The 17981-nt window shown below is 39.2% G+C and overlaps 1 protein-coding gene across 1 annotated transcript in view; it reads right to left on the bottom strand.

Annotated features, from left to right (window-relative positions):
- The window catches only part of LOC148350297 (uncharacterized), a 93817-nt gene that overhangs the window by 27500 nt on the left and 48336 nt on the right, over window positions 1-17981 (bottom strand). Inside the window, exons 10-20 of the mRNA XM_088320115.1 lie at window positions 17457-17684; window positions 17281-17371; window positions 11781-11830; window positions 10103-10181; window positions 8539-8613; window positions 8240-8459; window positions 7954-8181; window positions 7732-7873; window positions 5350-5519; window positions 2073-2188; window positions 495-652 (exon numbers count right to left, since the gene is read on the bottom strand). Coding sequence (XP_088176241.1) covers window positions 495-652; window positions 2073-2188; window positions 5350-5519; window positions 7732-7873; window positions 7954-8181; window positions 8240-8459; window positions 8539-8613; window positions 10103-10181; window positions 11781-11830; window positions 17281-17371; window positions 17457-17684 — 1557 coding nt within the window. The remainder of the gene's footprint in view (window positions 1-494; window positions 653-2072; window positions 2189-5349; window positions 5520-7731; window positions 7874-7953; window positions 8182-8239; window positions 8460-8538; window positions 8614-10102; window positions 10182-11780; window positions 11831-17280; window positions 17372-17456; window positions 17685-17981) is intronic.

Raw genomic sequence — 17981 nt, 5'->3', positions numbered from 1 at the left:
GAGAAAAATAAATCGTGGGAAAAAAATCTCAGACAAAAAAAAAATCACCCCCAAAAACAAACAATCGAAAACAAATCTAATAAGAAAAATGCTGATTAAAAAAATATTGTAAAAAAAAAAAATCTGGAAAAAAAGAAACATTTAAAAAAAAAAAAAAAATCAGAAAAACATTTAACGAAATAAAAAGATCTGAAACAATAGGAAAACATTGAAAAAAAACTAGACAAAAAGAAAACGAAAAAATAAAATAAAATCAAAAAGATTGGACAAAAATCACCCAAAATCTGAAAAGAAATTGAAAAACATTTAAAAAATAAAATAAAATCAGAAAAACATTTAACTAAATAGAAATATCTGAAACAATAGGAAAACATTTGAAAAAAACTGGACGAAAAGAAAACAGGGAAAAAAAAAATCAAAAAGATTGGACAAAAATCACCTAAAATCTGAAAAGAAATTGAAAACAAATTCATGGCGACCCCAGGGAAACGTACGTCATGGCCTGGTATATGGCCTCGATGCCGTATCGCATAGCAAACTCGTCGGCTACGTCCTGCGGCACGTCGTCAAAATAAACTTTCCAAGCGTCCTCGCCGCCGGCCTCCGGAATTTTAACCCCGCCGTGGAGACAGCTGCAATAGTGGAACAGGTTCTACAAAAAGGAAAAAAACAATTATTGTCATTGAAACATGTCAAATGCACAACAAAATCTAAAAAGTGCCACCCTGATGCTGCAAAATCATTTACATTAGGATCAAATACCACAATGCAAAATAATGTGTTTCAGGTAGTAGTATAAAAATACAAAATATTCAATTAAAAACAAAATAAACCACCATGCAAACACAAAAGTGGATGTATTCAAACAGCCCAAAACGATAACAACAACAAAATCACTCAAGACCGTACACATGTTCGTTATTTGGAAGTCATTTTGTTAAAGTTAAAACTTATATAAACTCTATGTTGGCAAAATTACTCAAATAAAAACAAGCATTAAGGTAAATAAAATTCCCAAGTGGGAGAGCACTGTCGGGTGGCCATACTAGGCAAATGCCCGGCAGAACTGACTCCTCCCGTGTGTGAAGTTAACTTTATTCACACAGGAAACAGAAAAATACACCGGAAATGCGACTTCAAAATAAAAGAGTACAAGACTGATAAACGTACAAGAGATGCAATTAGACTGATTATTGAAACGTTACTTCATGTGTGTGTGTGTGTGTGTGAAAGATTGTTTTTATATTTAGGAATATAAAAACAAGTTATATTCACACAGTGAATTCTGAGAAATATTACAACCAAAATGACCAACCTATCACATTTGCAAAAAAAAAATATTCATAATAATAGTTATAATACATCAATGTTCAGTTCTCATTCTTTCAAAATCTTTATTCCTGTTATTTGTTATAATATTTTCATTTTTTCCTAGATGTATTTGCTCCCTATTTTGAGAATATTTATTTTGTTTCTTTTCTTTTGTTACATTCACAGTTTTTTCAAAATGAGGTATATTTTCCAAAATGCGTTTATTTATTTTAGGTGTTTCGGGTAAACAAATGTTTTTTTTAAACTAGTGCTGCAACTAACAATTAATTTCATAATCGATGAATCGGTCGATTATTTTTTTCGATGAATCGGATTTCTAATTTCTCTCCTATTTATTCAAATAGTGAAGGTTTGGACAGATAGACGATGATGTAAGACAATAAAAAAAGAAATTTGCAGTATTTCTGTCTATTCTCTTGAAAATTGTTAACTTCAAATTTATTTGTAAATGAGGTAATGCTCAAAATGTAGTACAGTATATAAAACATTCAACATACCTTTTTTTTAATAAAAGCCGTCTTAGCGCCCTCTGTTGGACCAAAGCGGTACTACAATTCACAGCGTCATAACGAAATTGTATGCACTCTAAATTGCATTGATTTAACGTTCTTGGTGGCTCATAAATCACGTGATGCAACGAATCGATGATCTAATTAGTTACCAACCTTTTTAATTATAAATTTTAATACATTTTGTCAATTCACTCATGCAAAAAACAAACTTTTATAGCGTGTACTCACTTCGTGTAGGCATGTGTACTGCAAGTGGTAGGGGGCGCCCTTCTCCTCCCCCTTGATCTCCACATTGATCTGCAGTCGGATGGCCCCCGAAACTGCCGACTTATCCGTCCTCTTTTCTGTGTCAGGGAAAAAAAAAAATCACGACTGACAAGGGTTCTTTCTAAACACATTTCTTCACAAAAAACGGAAAAATGATTTTCATGTTTGGCATTGAAAGTGTAAACTGGTTTAACAGTTGAGACAAGTTAAGTCAAGTCCTGTTTACTTGTGACGCCCTTAATCACAAGAAGTCTCAAAGGGCTGCACAGATCACATACTATTGCAAACTACAGACTATTATGACGCCATCCCCTGATCTTAAACCTACAAGAGGGCAAGGAAAAACTCAAAACATCAGCATGAAAAAAATAAAGAAACCCTGAGAAGGGACTGCTCATGAGGTTATATCTCTTCCAGGATGACCAGGCCAAAATACAGGTTGCAAGGGCATTGAAGGATTTTATACATTTGACTATAAAGGATTTTATACGATTAAATACAAGTTACATTTATTAAGTGCAAAGAAGATTTTCACCGAGTAGGCCTAAGTTCAATGACAGGTCACGCATATCCGAATGCAGAATATTTTGTCTAGTTCTGTTGATAACAGGACTGTGACGGAGAACGGCCGGCATTGTTTTGATAAACACTCTGCTGTTATGACTTTTTCAGACATCGGGACGCTCTTCTCCAAGATGGTGGAGCCCACGTGGGGGCTTCCCTGGTACGCCCATGGGAGGAGCCCGCACACCAGCTTGTGGAAACACGTGGGCCGAGAGAAGAGAAGCGGGAAAACGAGAGAGGAGGTTTGACAGAGACTGGAGCGACACTAATTCGGCTAATTCGGGCATATTTGATGGAATTAGTTAAATTGTTTAAGAAATTAAATCTGTCCCCGTGTGGAAATGCCGGTCTCTTGTCCATCTTTTCCATCAAGAAATGAGCGCGCATTGTTAGGTGAATGTAGGTTGTGTTTGGTTAATGGAGTCAGATAACTAATTCGCTACACAAAATCAACACTGCCCTCTAGTGGCTGGAGAGAGCACTCGGTTTGCATTCATTCAAATAATCATAACCTTTGATGAAAATGACCTAGATACTTGGTTTATTTTTTGCCTCAGAAATTAAATCATCCAACGAGCCAGATTCGTCCCACAGGCTGTAAGTTTGACATGCCTGCTTTAATGGATGAGCTGAGCCACTCTGCAGTGGCTAATTGCGGCCCTTAGAAGCCAGGGTGGGCAGGGCCCCAAACGGGGGGCACTTTCCTGCCACAGAGCCCTGCTATTTACTGCGACAGCCTTATCATTACAGATAATTTATACTTGTCTGACCAATACTCCATAATAATGCCTGAAATGGACCAGTAAAGAGCATAAAACAGAGGAGGGGGTGTGCAAACTATGACCTGGGGTCCACATGCAGCCCCTCAGCCTTTTTTATCCAGACCACTAAATAATTAAGTGCATAATTCATTTTTTCGGGCAAATCAGCTGCTTTATCAATGCCCAACTGGGGCAACAAATCATATTGCAGATAACAAAGCAAACAGCATTTCTACAAAATAATAACCTTGTAATAAACTAGTAATAACCTACAGCCATGAGACCTCTTGTGATTAAAGGGGATACATATAAACATGACTTGACTATTAATAACACAGTATTAACGTAGTAATAACAAAGCATTAGGATATTAACAAAATAATAGATTATTGTTTTGCATATAACACATATAGCCCTTCATGCTAACCGTGAAAACCAGATATGGGCAAACTAAGGCCCAGGGAGGACATAGAACACATCAGCCTTTTTAAATGCGGCCTATCAAACAAAATAGGTCAAAATGTATTCTCACACTTAAAACATAAATGAATAACTCAGTTTTTGGAGGGCCAATTTGAGATTTTTGCTTAAATCAGTGCCCAAGTCAGTCAACCAATCATATTGCAGATCACAAAACAAACAGAATTTCTGCTCGCTCATGATCTTGACTTGTTTTTCTTTCCTTTAATTTCAACATTTTTCCCCTAGTAATTGTGTTATTTGTGTGGTTAAAAAATAAATAATTGTGTTGTTTTGGTGCCAGTCTTGTCCCCAGTTTCCCATTAATAGAGATCCCTGCCATATAAAATAATATGAAACATCTCTCTACACTTCTTGTTTTTTCTTATCATATATTATTCTATTTTATTTATCAATACATGATAAAATAGCAAACTATCTTTATTCAGATTCAGATTTACTTTATTGTCATTCGTGTACACGTGTATACAGAACGAAATGTCGATACATCTGACCCGCACAGTTTCTTTGAACGTCAGCCGGGATAGATAAGATTAACCATGTCTTCGTCAGAATTTTAGCGCAGCAGTTCGTCATCTCGCGGTTCGATGCCACTTCCAGTTGTTAAATGGTCCAGTTTATTGTCCAGAGAGCGGACGTTGGAGAGGAAAATGGATGGGAGAGGCGTTTTGCAGGGTTTAGCCTTTAGCCTAGCTGTTAGCCCGGCCCGACAACCTCGCTTCCTCGTCCGGCGGTCACGCCGCTGTCTTGCCACTCTGCTTCGCTGCTTTGTAGGCCGCTGGGTCTTGTTGACATAGCAGTCCGTGGCTAATAAACACTCCCGAGTGGTCGTAGCACCGAGCGCTTGATGTCTGGATGATCGCATATCCAGCAAAAAAAAACTGCGATCGTATCTTTATCTGCAGTTCGAGCCGACTTTGTGCGCCGTCAAAACTGAGTCGAAGACTGGGTCTCATGGCCGACATGTAAAAAACTGTAGCGAGCCGATGTAGCCGCAGCCGAACAGGGGCGCCGCCATATTGCGATTATCATGTATTTATTGTATTTATCAAACAACAATAGGATTTCACGCCTCAAAAACTATTGAGCTTGTCCTAATTTTTTGTTTACATTTTTCAATACATGTGATCAAATTATTGCTTTAAAAAAAGGGACAAAATATATGAATGCACTTTAATTTCATTCGTCAAATTACAAATGAAATATAACATGTAAAAGTCCGCAACAATTTTTATTGAGTAAAATCGGTAATTTATATATTTATGATTGCAGACACTGAATCAATCATCGATCATTTTTTTTTTTCCTCCTGGCCCCGCCCCTTTACAATTTCTTTATGACCCGATGCAACCCGCCAATCAAAAGCTTTGCCCGATTCTGTAAGACTTCTGGGGACTGCTTTTCAAAAGACAAAACGAGAGCTAAAATCTGACCTAGATTGTACCAGACGTCCATTTCTCCGCTCAGCGTCCGGACTTCGATGATACTCTGGCCAAGAAAGTCGTCCGATTCCCTCTTGAGTCTCTGCTTGACTCTGGACTTGATATCGTCGTCTTCGTCCCAAACTCGCACTTTGATTCGGTCCGACGAATTGTGGCATTCGCTAAAAATAATAATACAGATTTAACATTAAGAAATACTGAAAAGGTTCATATTATTGAGACTAAAGAAAAAAAAAATCCCAAGGGTTCCAGATTTAACACCAACCAATACTGTAAAGGTTCTGGAGTTAAAGTCAAGAAATAGTGAAAAGGGTCCAGAATCAATGTCAAAGAATACTAAGTGTTCTGGAATTAACCTCTAAAAACACTGAAAATTTCCCCGACTTAAGCTCAACTAACACGGAAAAGAATAAAGAATGAACATCAACAAATACTGAAAATGTTCCCAATAAAACGTCAACGAATACTGAAAAGGATAAAAAAATTATGTTGACTTATATTTAAACTGTTTCAGAATTAACATCAATTAATACTGAAATGCTCCAAATTAATTTCAAACAATACTGAAAAGTTCCCAGAATTAATATTAACGTCAACAAATACTGAAAAAGTTTGCTAATTAACGTCAAAGAATACTGAGAATGTTCCCAATTTAACTTCTACTAATACTGAAAAGGCTCAAGAATTAACGTCAATGAATACAGAAAAGGTTCCCGGATTAACATCAGTAAATATTGAAAAGGTTCCCAAATTAACGTCAAAGAGTACTAAATAGGTTCCCGAATTAATGTTTACAAATACTGAAAAGGTTTGCGAATTAACATCAAGGAATACTGAGAATGTTCCCAAATTAACGTCCACTAATACCGAAAAGGCAAAAAAATTAACGACAATGAATACCGAAAAGGTTCCCGTATTAAAATCAGTAAATACTGAAAAGGTTCCCGGATTAACATCAGTAAATATTGATAAGGTTCCCAAATTAGCGTCAAAGAATACTAAATAGGTTCCCGAATTATTGTTTACAAATACTGAAAAGGTTTGCGAATTAACGTCAAGGAATATTGAGAATGCTCCCAAATTAACGTCAATGAATACCGATAAGGTTCCCCGATTAACATCAGTAAATACTGAAAAGATTCCCAAATTAAGGTCAAAGAATAATAAATAAGTTACCGAATGAATGCTAACAATTACCGAAAAGGTTTCCCGATTAACATCAGTAAATACTGAAAAGGTTCTGAAATTAAGGTGAAAGAAAACAGAATAGGTTCCATAATTAACATCAGTAAATGTTGAAAAGGTTCCCAAATTAACGGCAAAGAACACTGAATAGAATCCTGAATGAATTATGAACAAATAATGAGTAGGTTTCTGAATTAACATCAGTAAATACAGAAAAGTTTCCAGAATTAACATCAGTAAATACTGAAAAGTTTCCAGAATTAACATCAACGACTACTGAAAAGTTTCCAGAAATAACATCAGTAAATACAGAAAAGTTTCCAGAATTAAAATCAACGACTACTGAAAAGTTTCCAGAAATAACATCAGTAAATACTGAAAAGGTTTTCAAATTAAGGTGAAAGAATACAAAATAGGTTACCGAATGAATGTTAACAAATACTGAAAAGGTTTGCGAATTAATGTCAAAGAATACTGAGAATGTTCCCAAATTAACATCAGTAAATACTGAAAAGGCTCCCAAATTAAGGTCAAAGAAAACAGAATAGGTTCCAGAATTAACATCAGTAAATATTGAATAGGTTCCCAAATTAACGTCAAACAACACTGAATAGAATCCTGAACGAATTTTAACAAATACTGAAAAGGCTCCTGAATTAACCTCAAAGAACACTTGAATAGGTTCTTGAATGAATTTTAACTAATACTAAATAGGTTTCTGAATTAACATCAGTAAATACTGAATAGTTTACAGAATTAACATCAACGACTACTGAAAAATATCCAGAATTAACATCAGTAAATACAGAAAAGTTTCCAGAATTAACATCAACGACTACTGAAAAGGTTCCCCAATTAACAAAAAACTCAAATTACAGTGTCTCACTTGGAAAAAACATCTCCAAATTAACATTGACTAATACTGAAAAGGTTCGGGATTTAACATCGACCAATCCTGAAAATGTCCCTCAATTGATATCAAAGAATACAGAAAATTGTCTTGAATTTACATCAACAAATTCTGAAAATGTTGACGAAATGACATTAACGAATACTGAAAAGGTTTCTATTCCCGTGACTCACGAGTAAAAAAAAAAAAGGATACAAAATCCATGTCGACTAATACTAAAAAGCATCCTGAATTAACATCAACAAACATTGAAAAGGATGGAAAATCCTGCAACTTACAAGTGAAACTTCTCCTCCCAAACCGGATTAAGGTTTCCGTAGATGGTCTTGGTTCTCTTTTTGGTCTTGCCCACCTGGACGGTGACGTACGGGTCGCTGGATCCCGTTTTGTCCTTGGCCTGAAGGCCTTGGGCGCAAACCACTAGAATAGCACCACAATTATTGCTCGGGATGTTCTTTTAGAACTTTTTTTAAGAACTTGACTTGCATGGAGGGACCTACCTGTGATAGTGACCTTGGCGGACCACTTGGAGGTCCCGTCCAGGACGCTCTGCTTGATGGCCTTCATCTGCTGTGAATGGATGCTCTTGCTGATGTTGAATACTTCCCGGATTAGTTCGAAGATCTCCGGTTTGTTCCTCTCCCGGATCTTCATCCGGTCCCTCATGGCCATGATGATGTTCTGGGTCCGGTCTTCCGCGCCGTGCTTAGAGCTTTTCTCGGCAGCGCCTGCACCAAAGTAAAAAGTCAAGATCCATACAGAGCATCAAGGAGCGCAGGGACTCACGTTGCAGGCAGTCGGCGTTTAGGAGTTCGTGACACTTTTCGTGGCACTTTACGCCGCATTCGGAGCAGCGGACTCCCTGCCGGGCGATCCCCCACAGTAGTCCCTCGCACTCGTAGCAGTAGGTGGGCGTGGTGGCGGTCCACACCTCGAAATGATGAGGCGTGGTGCAGGAAATGGGATAAATGAGCGCTTGCAAGGTCTTCCTGTACACATGGCTTTTCTGTTTGTGGGCAAGAACATAAAACCGTTGAGCAAACGAGAGTATTCTGTGACCTCGGACACGGTTAAGGCGGCCTCACCAGTTCCTCGTCCTTGATGGACGATCGTGCCGCCATTGCGGAGGCGATACCCGCCTTGCGAGCTTGGACCAGGGACTGGAGAACAATTATTGTCATCAAGGAATTCATTAACAACCCAAAATCAAACTGAGTGTGGAGGAAAGTTTCAAAGGGTTGCTTTGTGATTAGGGTACCCACAGGTCCAAAAGAAGGGGATTGGTTTTAAGGAACTAGCAAAGGAGATTATAAAACAGTTGGATATAGAAAACAAACAGCCGCAAGAGTGTTAGTTCTCTTCATATCTTTTAAAAAGAGCTCATGAGCACGTCGGCAAACATTAGCACAATGATCACTGTCAAATCAAGTCCAGTTTATTTGTAAAGCCCTTGATCACAAGAGGTCACAAAGGGCCGTACAGACTACATAATACTGTCAGAACTTCAATTTAGATATGACTCAAGTCTTGATATCAACCCAACTCTCAAACTTGTAGTCTGGCGTCAGGGTGGTGGCCCATGAAACCAAAGATAAGGGGAACCAAGGGTCTAAAGTCTCAGCTGTGTTCCAGGGACCTATATGTCAATGTTCTTACCCCTCAGGGTCATACCGTTTCTAACCCCTTGGCACGGCACCATTTCTTCTCAGCTTGGCCACAAGGATCGCCATATGTCCAAGTTCTTACTCATCAGGTTCTTGCAATCTCAGTTTGGCCTCATGTACCTCCAACTTTTCAGGAATCTGACCCCTTGGTAAAATACCGTCTCTGCTTGGCCTCAAGGACTTCTACGTGTCAAAGTTCAGACTCCTTGGCATCATATTGTCTCAGTTTGGCCCCAGGGATCTCCTCATTGTCAAGGTTCTGACCCTTCTAAAGATCTGTCCCAGGAACCTACATATGTAAGGTTCTGACCCCCTCAGGGTAACAGGGATTCAGTTTGGCCCCAGGATCTTCATATTTACAAGGTTCTGATCCCCTGGTACCGTAATGTATCCACCTGGCCCCGGGGAGCTTCATTTATCCAAGTTCTGATCACTCCATGTTGTAAGTAATTGGAGATCTAGAGCAGATGTTGGGGATTCAAGACTCCAACCGATGACATTTCAGAAGGTGAAATTGATCCCTCTCTTTTCATTTTAAAAGTTATCCAACATGATATCAGTGAGCATTGTCGCTTTTTGTTTCAATTTGCCTTTGCGTGCTTGGTTAGTAGAATTATCTGTGTAAAACGCATGCATCAGCAAATCTTGTTAAAGACTAATCTTAATCAAATTGCCATTGAAGAGAAAAAAGTTAGTTCTAAGGCAAAGAGTGTTTTGTTTATCCAACTTGAAACTGGACTTTACCAACTTACCATAGCCTGAGAGAATGAGTTTGAGAGTCGAGGGCAAAGGTTTAAGAGAGGAGGGAAAAAACAATTAGCGGCCTGCTTTCAGATGGTAACAGTATAATGCTAACCCCCCCTAGAAAACCCACTAAAAGCAAAAGTTGAAGGCTGTAGGTGTCGCCTGCCAAAATCCAACACAGTCCCAAAAACAAAAAGACTGATGTCTGATATTGCATACGATTTGCACAAACTGTACTCACCACATCGCTAACCAGCGCTAGCGGTTTCTTTTTACGGAGGTCCGGCATGCTGTCGATACCATACAGTCCTGGTTCCTCGCTGTTCTCAGAACAAAAGCCCAACAACCAAAAAAAAGGTCATTTAATTACTCAATAGAAAATGTTTTGTCTTTGCTATGGAACACCTGAAAAGGAACTTGCATAGGATTCCTTTATTTTTGTACTTTTTTTGTCCTTTTTCTGTCATTGTCCGGTCAATTTTTATTTGTTTTTGATTCAATTTTTTTTTCATTATCATTATTGTTGGTTGTTTTTGTCATGTTTTGCATGTTTTTGGACATTTTTTGTTGTTGTTTTTTCAGTCAATTTAAGGTCGTTTTGAGGTCCATTTTTTGTCAATTATTTGTCGTTTTAAAGTCATGTTTCAGTCAGTTTCTGGTCGACCTTTGATCATTTTATTTTGTAATTTTTTTAGTCATATTTAAGTGTTCTTAGAGGGTTTTTTGTAATTTTTTTGGTCTTTTTGTTGTTTTTTTGGGCCAACCATGTTGCTGATTTTTTATTTCCACAACGTTTATGGCGGATCTACTTTTGGTAACCTAAGAGATTCAATATAAGGGACTTAGCTGGAGAAAGAGGAGCTGATGGATGGAACAGTTGCACTCAAAGACTTGCATGTGGAGTTATTAGGAGAGACATCAATTGCTGAATGTTTGACCTACTTGGATAATGGTGTGGTCTTTGTGGGATCTCGACTGGGTGACTCCCAACTAGTAAAGGTATGTAACAGGTTTAAGCTTTTTTGAAGGCCATAATCGACCTATACCTTCAAGTTTTAGATCAGGGGATGGTAGTCTAGAAACTTGAGAAGGGACTGCACAATACACAAAGAGGTAAGTATTAGTTTCAGGAGCGAGCAGCAGGAGAGAGAGTGGGAAAGGTGAGAGGAGAGAGAGTGGGAAAGGTGAGATGAGAGAGTGGGAAAGGTGAGATGGCACAACATTCATTTGGAGAGGTAACTTAAAATTAGTTTTACCTGGTTATATCAGTATCAGAAATTATTTTCCCCCCATTTTATTAACACTCCACTTATTGAAACATGAATATTTTGTTTGTTTGTTTGTTTGTACATGATTCAATTGTTTGTTTGTACATGATTCAAATTGAATCTTTTCTTCCGGCGCCGTCACGAATGGCAGCCACTCCAGCAGCTCCCGTGTTATTTTCGATTGTTCTCGATTGTTCTCAGCTCGGGGATGCTGCTGGAAATGTGAATTTCCCTTCGGGGATGAACAAAGTATCTATCTATCTATCTATCTATCTATCTATCTAGGAGAGGACCATAGAACAGGCTGGGATTTTTGCATGGGAGGTGTTTTTTTACAGACCTCCCGTCTTTGCAAGATAAAAACTTATTGAGGAGTTCTATCCTTATTTGGAGTGTCTACTGAACTATAAACCCAACAATCGGTCCTTCGAGATGGATATTATACATCTTGGGAGGACTTTTAGAACAGGTAGGGATTTTTGCATATTGAGGGTTTTATACAGTCCTCTCCTGTTCTCCTTGCAAGCTCAAAGTTGACTCTTTTCTTCTTAACCTGAGTGTTAACTTAACTATATAAACTTACCAACAGTTAAATGTTTTCCCCCAAAAATTCCGGCAAAAAATATGTGACCAAAACAGTAATGGACTCACCCTGGTTTTGCCCAGGCCTGCTTCACGTTCGATTCTTCGTGTTGAACCTGCTGGAATACAACATAGAAATTAAAGCATTAAAATATTGAATCAGTTCCTCAGATAAGTCATAAAATTTGGTTGAATATCAAAAATCAAATACAAGGACATGCAATAGGCAAAAACACAACAGCGGTACAATGAAAAAGTTTAATGAAAAACTGAATCATCGCTTGAAACATTTGAACAAACACAAATCGAATAGTTAAAAAAAAAAAATCAAAGACAATGTGAAAAGTCGGAAAGCAAAATATGGGGAAAACAAACAAAACAATCCTTTGATTTTTTTGGTAACCTGATTTTCTTCTTCTGAGGCCTCTGCGAAAAAAGTTGGGAAAAAGTGGTTAGAATTGAGTACGTTCCCTTAACTCTGATCCCGAAGCTTCACCTTTAATGGACTTCTCCTGAGATCTTAATCCTTGAGAACTTTGAGATCCTTGAGATCCTTGAGTTGAGTGGGACAACCTCTGATGAGTTTGTTTTTTCTCTCGAAGGATTCGCTGGAAGTTAGCGATGCGGGCTTTGTGATTAGCGTCCATACGTTTCTCCAAATCCTCATCCATGCCGATTTCAGTCCGAGTCTTGACTCCTGGACTGGATAATGCATCCGATGGAGCCTGCTCAGCTGGTACAAAGTCCGGTTGAAGGGAGTTTTTGTCCATTTCTAAATTATTTTCAATCTCTGTATCACTTTTGTTCACTTTGGTTGATGCAGACTGTTCAGCCTCTTGGTCCACTTCAGCTAAACTTGACAGTTTCTTAATTGTTTCTCCAGATTCCGTGCAGTCGCTGGACTCTCCACCTCCTAAATTGGTAGTAATACCTATTGGTTTATCCATAACGAGGGCCGGAGCTACTACCGGGCAAGTATCTTCTGGATCATCAGCTTTGCACCCATCAAAACCTTTCAAAGCCCCCTTCAAAGACGACCGGAAAATCAGCACTGCCTTACTAAAAGTTGTGATATCAAAAGGGACTCTGGCAGAAACACCTAAGGGGCCTTCTGAGGGTGGTTCTCCTCTGTCTTCCCTGGACATGTTTCGGGCGGTCCAGTCCTGATCTACATTCTCCAGCGATCCCAGTTCTAGAGTGTCAGAGGACAGTGAATGAGGTTCCACATAGCTAGCCTCACAGTCTGTCAACAGCGTGGGGGAGTAAGGACCTTCTGCGCTTGGACAGACGTCCACCAGGGCAGAACTTTGCAAGAAGGAATTCTTGACAGAATTAAGACCTTCTAAATCCTTGCTCCTAGAAGATGGCGGAGAGTTGCAATGAGGGCCGAAAAGCAAATCCAGGTGTTCAGAACTTGCATGAGAAGAATGACAACAGTAACCCCAATGATTGTAGTCCTCACTGTTTGTGCAGGAAATTTCTCCCTCGCTCCAAGCTGCCTCTCCACAAACTGCATAGTTTTGATCATCTAAAGGCCAGTCCTCATTCTCCAGATAAAGCGGTCCCGGATCCGACACATGCTGGTTCCTTTGATAGTCTTGGTTTGGATGAAGAGCCACCAGGTTTGATTTTGGCTGGTTCCTCTGGTAGTCCTTGTCTAGATGAAAACTCACAAACTCTGGTTTAGGGTGGTTGTTTTGGTAGTCCAGGTTTGGATCAAGACACACAAGCTCCAATTTAGACGGGTTCCTCTGGTAGTCCTGGTTCAGATGAAGACCGACAAACTCTGGTTGTCCAGAACAGAGTCCTAGATCTTTTGAGCTTTGAAACGCCTTATTGATGGACGATTGCTTGGAAATATTGCAAAATTTTCCAGAAAAGCTTCTGGGCTTTGTACAATCAGGTAACTGAGCCCTGCCTCGCTTTTCCGGTGAGATGACGGCATTCTGCCTGCCCAGACTTCCTCGCCTACTCCTGCGGTTTTGAGAAACTGGACTAGATTTGGGAGGAGTTCCGGAGTAGAGCTCCCCGATTTCACTTAGTACCGCATCCACGCAACAGGAGACTTCATCCACCGAGCCTCGCACCGACGTAAGATACTGTCTCAGGTCCGAGATTTCTTCTTGGATTTTGTTGATCCCTTTGAGCTCCTTAAGGATGTGATCCACTACATTGTTAGAATCCGGGTCTCTTTGATGTTTTTCTTGAATAGCCTCCTCCGGACCAAATATACCGGACTCTGGATCATGTGGAAAAGAATGGACTCTGTAGGGAGCCTGTGCTGGGTTTTGCTCATTGGATTTCTCGAGGTGTCCCTTGGGGAACATCTCGAAGTAACACTCTTGATTGGTTAATTCCATTTGTGAGAACGAAAGACTCCGCTTTGCTGAATAGAAGTTGAAGCGATCATCTTGTATGCCTGCCAACAAAAGAATATTGTTTTATTTACAACGTAGTAACTCATTGTCACAAAATTATTGATATAACTTGCTTGGGGGAAATATCTAAGGTAGGAATCTCAACCCCCAATTGACTTGGGGCATCCCGGAACTAGGGTCTGTTTAAGCTTGGGCCAAATAGGGTTTTCCACAATAAAACCTTGTGTATAGCACTCTACTCTTTTCAGGTATCTTTTTTTTCTAGACAAAATAAGATATTAGATCAATCCATCCATCTATTATCTACACTGCTTATCCTCAGTAGGGTCGCAGGGGTGCTGGAGCCCATTCGAGCCATCTTTAGTCAGTGGGCAGGGGACACCCTGAACTGGTTGGCGGCCAGTAAATAAATCCACAATAATTTCCATTTCATATTAAGTCTCGTGTTCTAAACTATAAACCTGTGGGCAGCAAGTTTAAGACCACCAATTACACCTAACATTTGCCAACGACGGTACTTCGGACTGTCTCAACCTGGGTACTTCCAAATTTTAGGACCGGAACCTAAGACTTTTGGTCGGATTCTCCGAGCTATGTCGTTGATCATCAACAATCTCCACGATTCGTCGGAGAACAATCGACTGAATCCCGATACCTTTCTTGAGAAAAACACAAGGAAAGCTATGCTTAGCTTCTCGCGATCGGGTTAGCATGCTAGCATGCAGCTGCTTGGATGGGGCTAATTGCTACATTTGGAAAGATGGCAATTAGTAAACGCTTGAACTCTGCCAACGATTGCAGCTGTTGCAGTCGCTATCTTCAGTTTTAGATACCAAAATGGTCAGCGCAAAAGTCCATTTTCAGCAATACAGAATTACAATTCATAAACTCACTTTCATTGGAATTAATTTCATTTTGATAAAAATAAACAATTTAGTTGAAACTTGCTTGAAAACAAAAATCTTACCTTGTCTTTGGAGAGGAAAAGAATTAGAAGCTCAATGGGTGGCGTCAATCCATGGAACCGATGCAACCGATCGATTGGTTGTTCCGAGTCAGAGTAGCGAGAGGAAAGCTCTTTAGGCGATAGCGTTGCAAAAATGAGCAGCCCCTGACCCCCTTTGCAACCTCTCCCGACTTCCTCACTCCTCCGATTGTGAAATCGAGCAAAGGATAATTTGAGTCCATTCTTAGACTCAATCTGGTTTTAGAAAAAATTTTGATTGCTTTTGAATTAAAAAACAAGAAAATAACAGAATGCTTATGAACAGAGTACTAGTCAAAAAAGACATTTTCTGCTGTGTTATTCTTGGACTTGGCCAGTGTTTTTTTTAAACTTGTATTCAAATGATACAGTATTAAAAAATCATCAGCAGATTAGTAGTACAATATTGTAGTTTCAGACAGAATAATGTACTTTGAATTACAAGATTGAAAATACATCAAAAGTGTGTCTTAGAGAGAATATTATTCAAGTCATATAATGTTCTATATATACTTTTTTTTTTTTAAAGATTGTATTCAGTTTTTTTTAATACATTTACTTGGTTTGTTTTCCTATGAAAATGTTCATAATTTAAAAAAAAGAACACAGTAGAAGGGCATATTGTATTCCTACTTTGTTTATCCTTCAAATGTTTTGTATTCTCTCATTTGTACAGCTTTCACACCAAAATCAAAGCTTCCAAAAATATATTTTTTTAATATAGACGGTCCCCTACTTACGATCATTCGGCTTACACAAAACGGAAGACACATTTTTTTCAAGATGTCGAAAAATATCCAGACATTAATGTAAGTTAGATTTTGTATTGTGTGCACCTTTTTCCGAGTACAAGACATTACTGTAGTTCTTCTATCCGCCACTACCGGTGTGTGGCACTGTGATAGCTCACCCAGCATCCACCCAGAAGAAGAAATCCAGCTTCCTCTTCCTAGTCCGTGTCTAAATATACTATACTGTATCTCCAGCGCGCTAAGAACTTTGACATTTTCATTGTTTAATATCTCATGCATCCATTCATTATGGTTCATGTAAAGTAAAAAGAAGAGGTGTTTCTTTTGAAATAAAAGTGGAATAAGAAAGCTTGATAGGGTTGAGAAAATGGTTAGATCGCTTTTTTCGGCCACTTTCTACCACAGAGGAGGAAGTCGCCTAACTCTTGAAGCTCACCCTCCAAAAGTAAGTTAAACTCAAATTTATAGACCATATTATTTTATTAAACGTTTAATTTTTAGTACAAAACAATACAAATTACAAATACAATCCTTAAGCATACTCATACAAACCTTAAACATACAAAATACGTGTTGCCTTTTGACCAGGTCTGTTCCCATTTCTTGGCCGCCCTGAAGAAGGCGTCGCCTGTCACTTTTACCAGATTCTACAGTGATTTGGTCTGGTCGAGGCTCCTCAACTAGGTTTGTTTTTGGGATTTCTTATGACTACGCTGGTATTCGTTATTCAGGGTTTTAAAAGCTGCCTCTGGCGGTCATAAGGGATGAAGTTGAACCAAAGTTACAAATGTAAATACAGTTTTACGAGTCACGAACAACCGCCAGAGCATCTCGTCACTTGGAATTCTTGTGATCACGCAACAATAATGTGTAAGAAAGACATCTGAGGAGAAACTAGAATTTTTACATTTTCCAGGGCTACACAGGGGTCACAATTGACTAATTTGGTATGCATTTCTCAAACTGCGCATACGCAAAGGTCAGTCGTTCACAGGGTTGGGTAAAGTTACTTTAACTTGAATACTTTCCATTACTTTTGGATTACTCCAATACCAAATATGCTAATACAAGACAAAAGAAACTAAATATGAATAAAATGACTACATTTTGTGCAGGCTTGGGGAGTAACGGAATACATGGAACGGCAAAAATCATGTTGGCAAGCTGTTTGGATTTATTTTCATTTTGTTTCTGTCGCATTTGATGTTAGTTTTGCCGGAGATCAAAGAGATCAAAGCCAGGAGAGAAAGCTTACCACGTGTTGTGAGTCATCATTTGATTCATATTTAGTTTCTTTTGTCTTTTATTAGCATATTTGGTATTGGAGTAAGTAATTGTAAGTAATCCAGTTAAAGTAACCCAACCCAATCCTGAGTCTCGTTCAGGACTCATTAGAAGGTAGTTACATTTGTAACTTTCTATGTAATTACAAGAATAAAAAAAAGCCTCCATACCTCACGTAGTTGAACCCGGACTTTATTGATGGCCTTCAACCATCGAACTCTGGAGGGAGAAAAGGGTAACAGGGTGCCTTCGTCGTGAAACCTATGACAATCAATCAGAACAAGAAATGTATATATCACCAATAGACAAATGGAGCATTTAGGTTTTTTTTAATTTGAAAGCGTACCTTTGAAGTTTGGGCGCTCTGTCATTGGGAGATCTCCTTTCGACATCCGAACTCAGCCGAGGAAGAGACTTGAGGCCGTTGGAGGCGGGATAGAATCCAGTACTGTGGTAGGAGTGGAAGGACTCTTCCATTTCCGAGCCTCCTGTGCTCTCCTGGCCCAACTCGCTGAGCTGCGAGCTGCTCCGGCTCAGGTTGCCTGAAGAGCCCAAGCGACTACTGTCCGCCGGACTGAAGCCGGAAACACACCACAGTTAGTCCGGTCCCGTGTTAGGGTGATGCCCTTGCTACTGGGACGCATGAACACACCCTTACTATACCCCCGACCCCAAAAAAGAAGGACTCAGGCCACTAGGTTTTTGGAATACCAACACAAGCTACAGAAACAATGTCAAAAAGGAAAAATACAGGATTTGTCACCCAAGACACCCTTCTCTTAGATTATTGGAGTACCAATGGACCAAACTACACCAGTCTCTTCAGTCCCCTGATGGACTGCTTTATTTCTAATTTGAATACATTTAGTTT

Source organism: Urocampus carinirostris, chromosome 16 (assembly GCF_059441175.1).
Source record: "Urocampus carinirostris isolate Australia breed hairy pipefish chromosome 16, RoL_Ucar_1.0, whole genome shotgun sequence".
Classification (NCBI taxonomy): domain Eukaryota; kingdom Metazoa; phylum Chordata; class Actinopteri; order Syngnathiformes; family Syngnathidae; genus Urocampus; species Urocampus carinirostris.
Note: the sequence above shows the minus strand (reverse complement) of the source record. Positions and strands in the feature narration are given on the sequence as shown.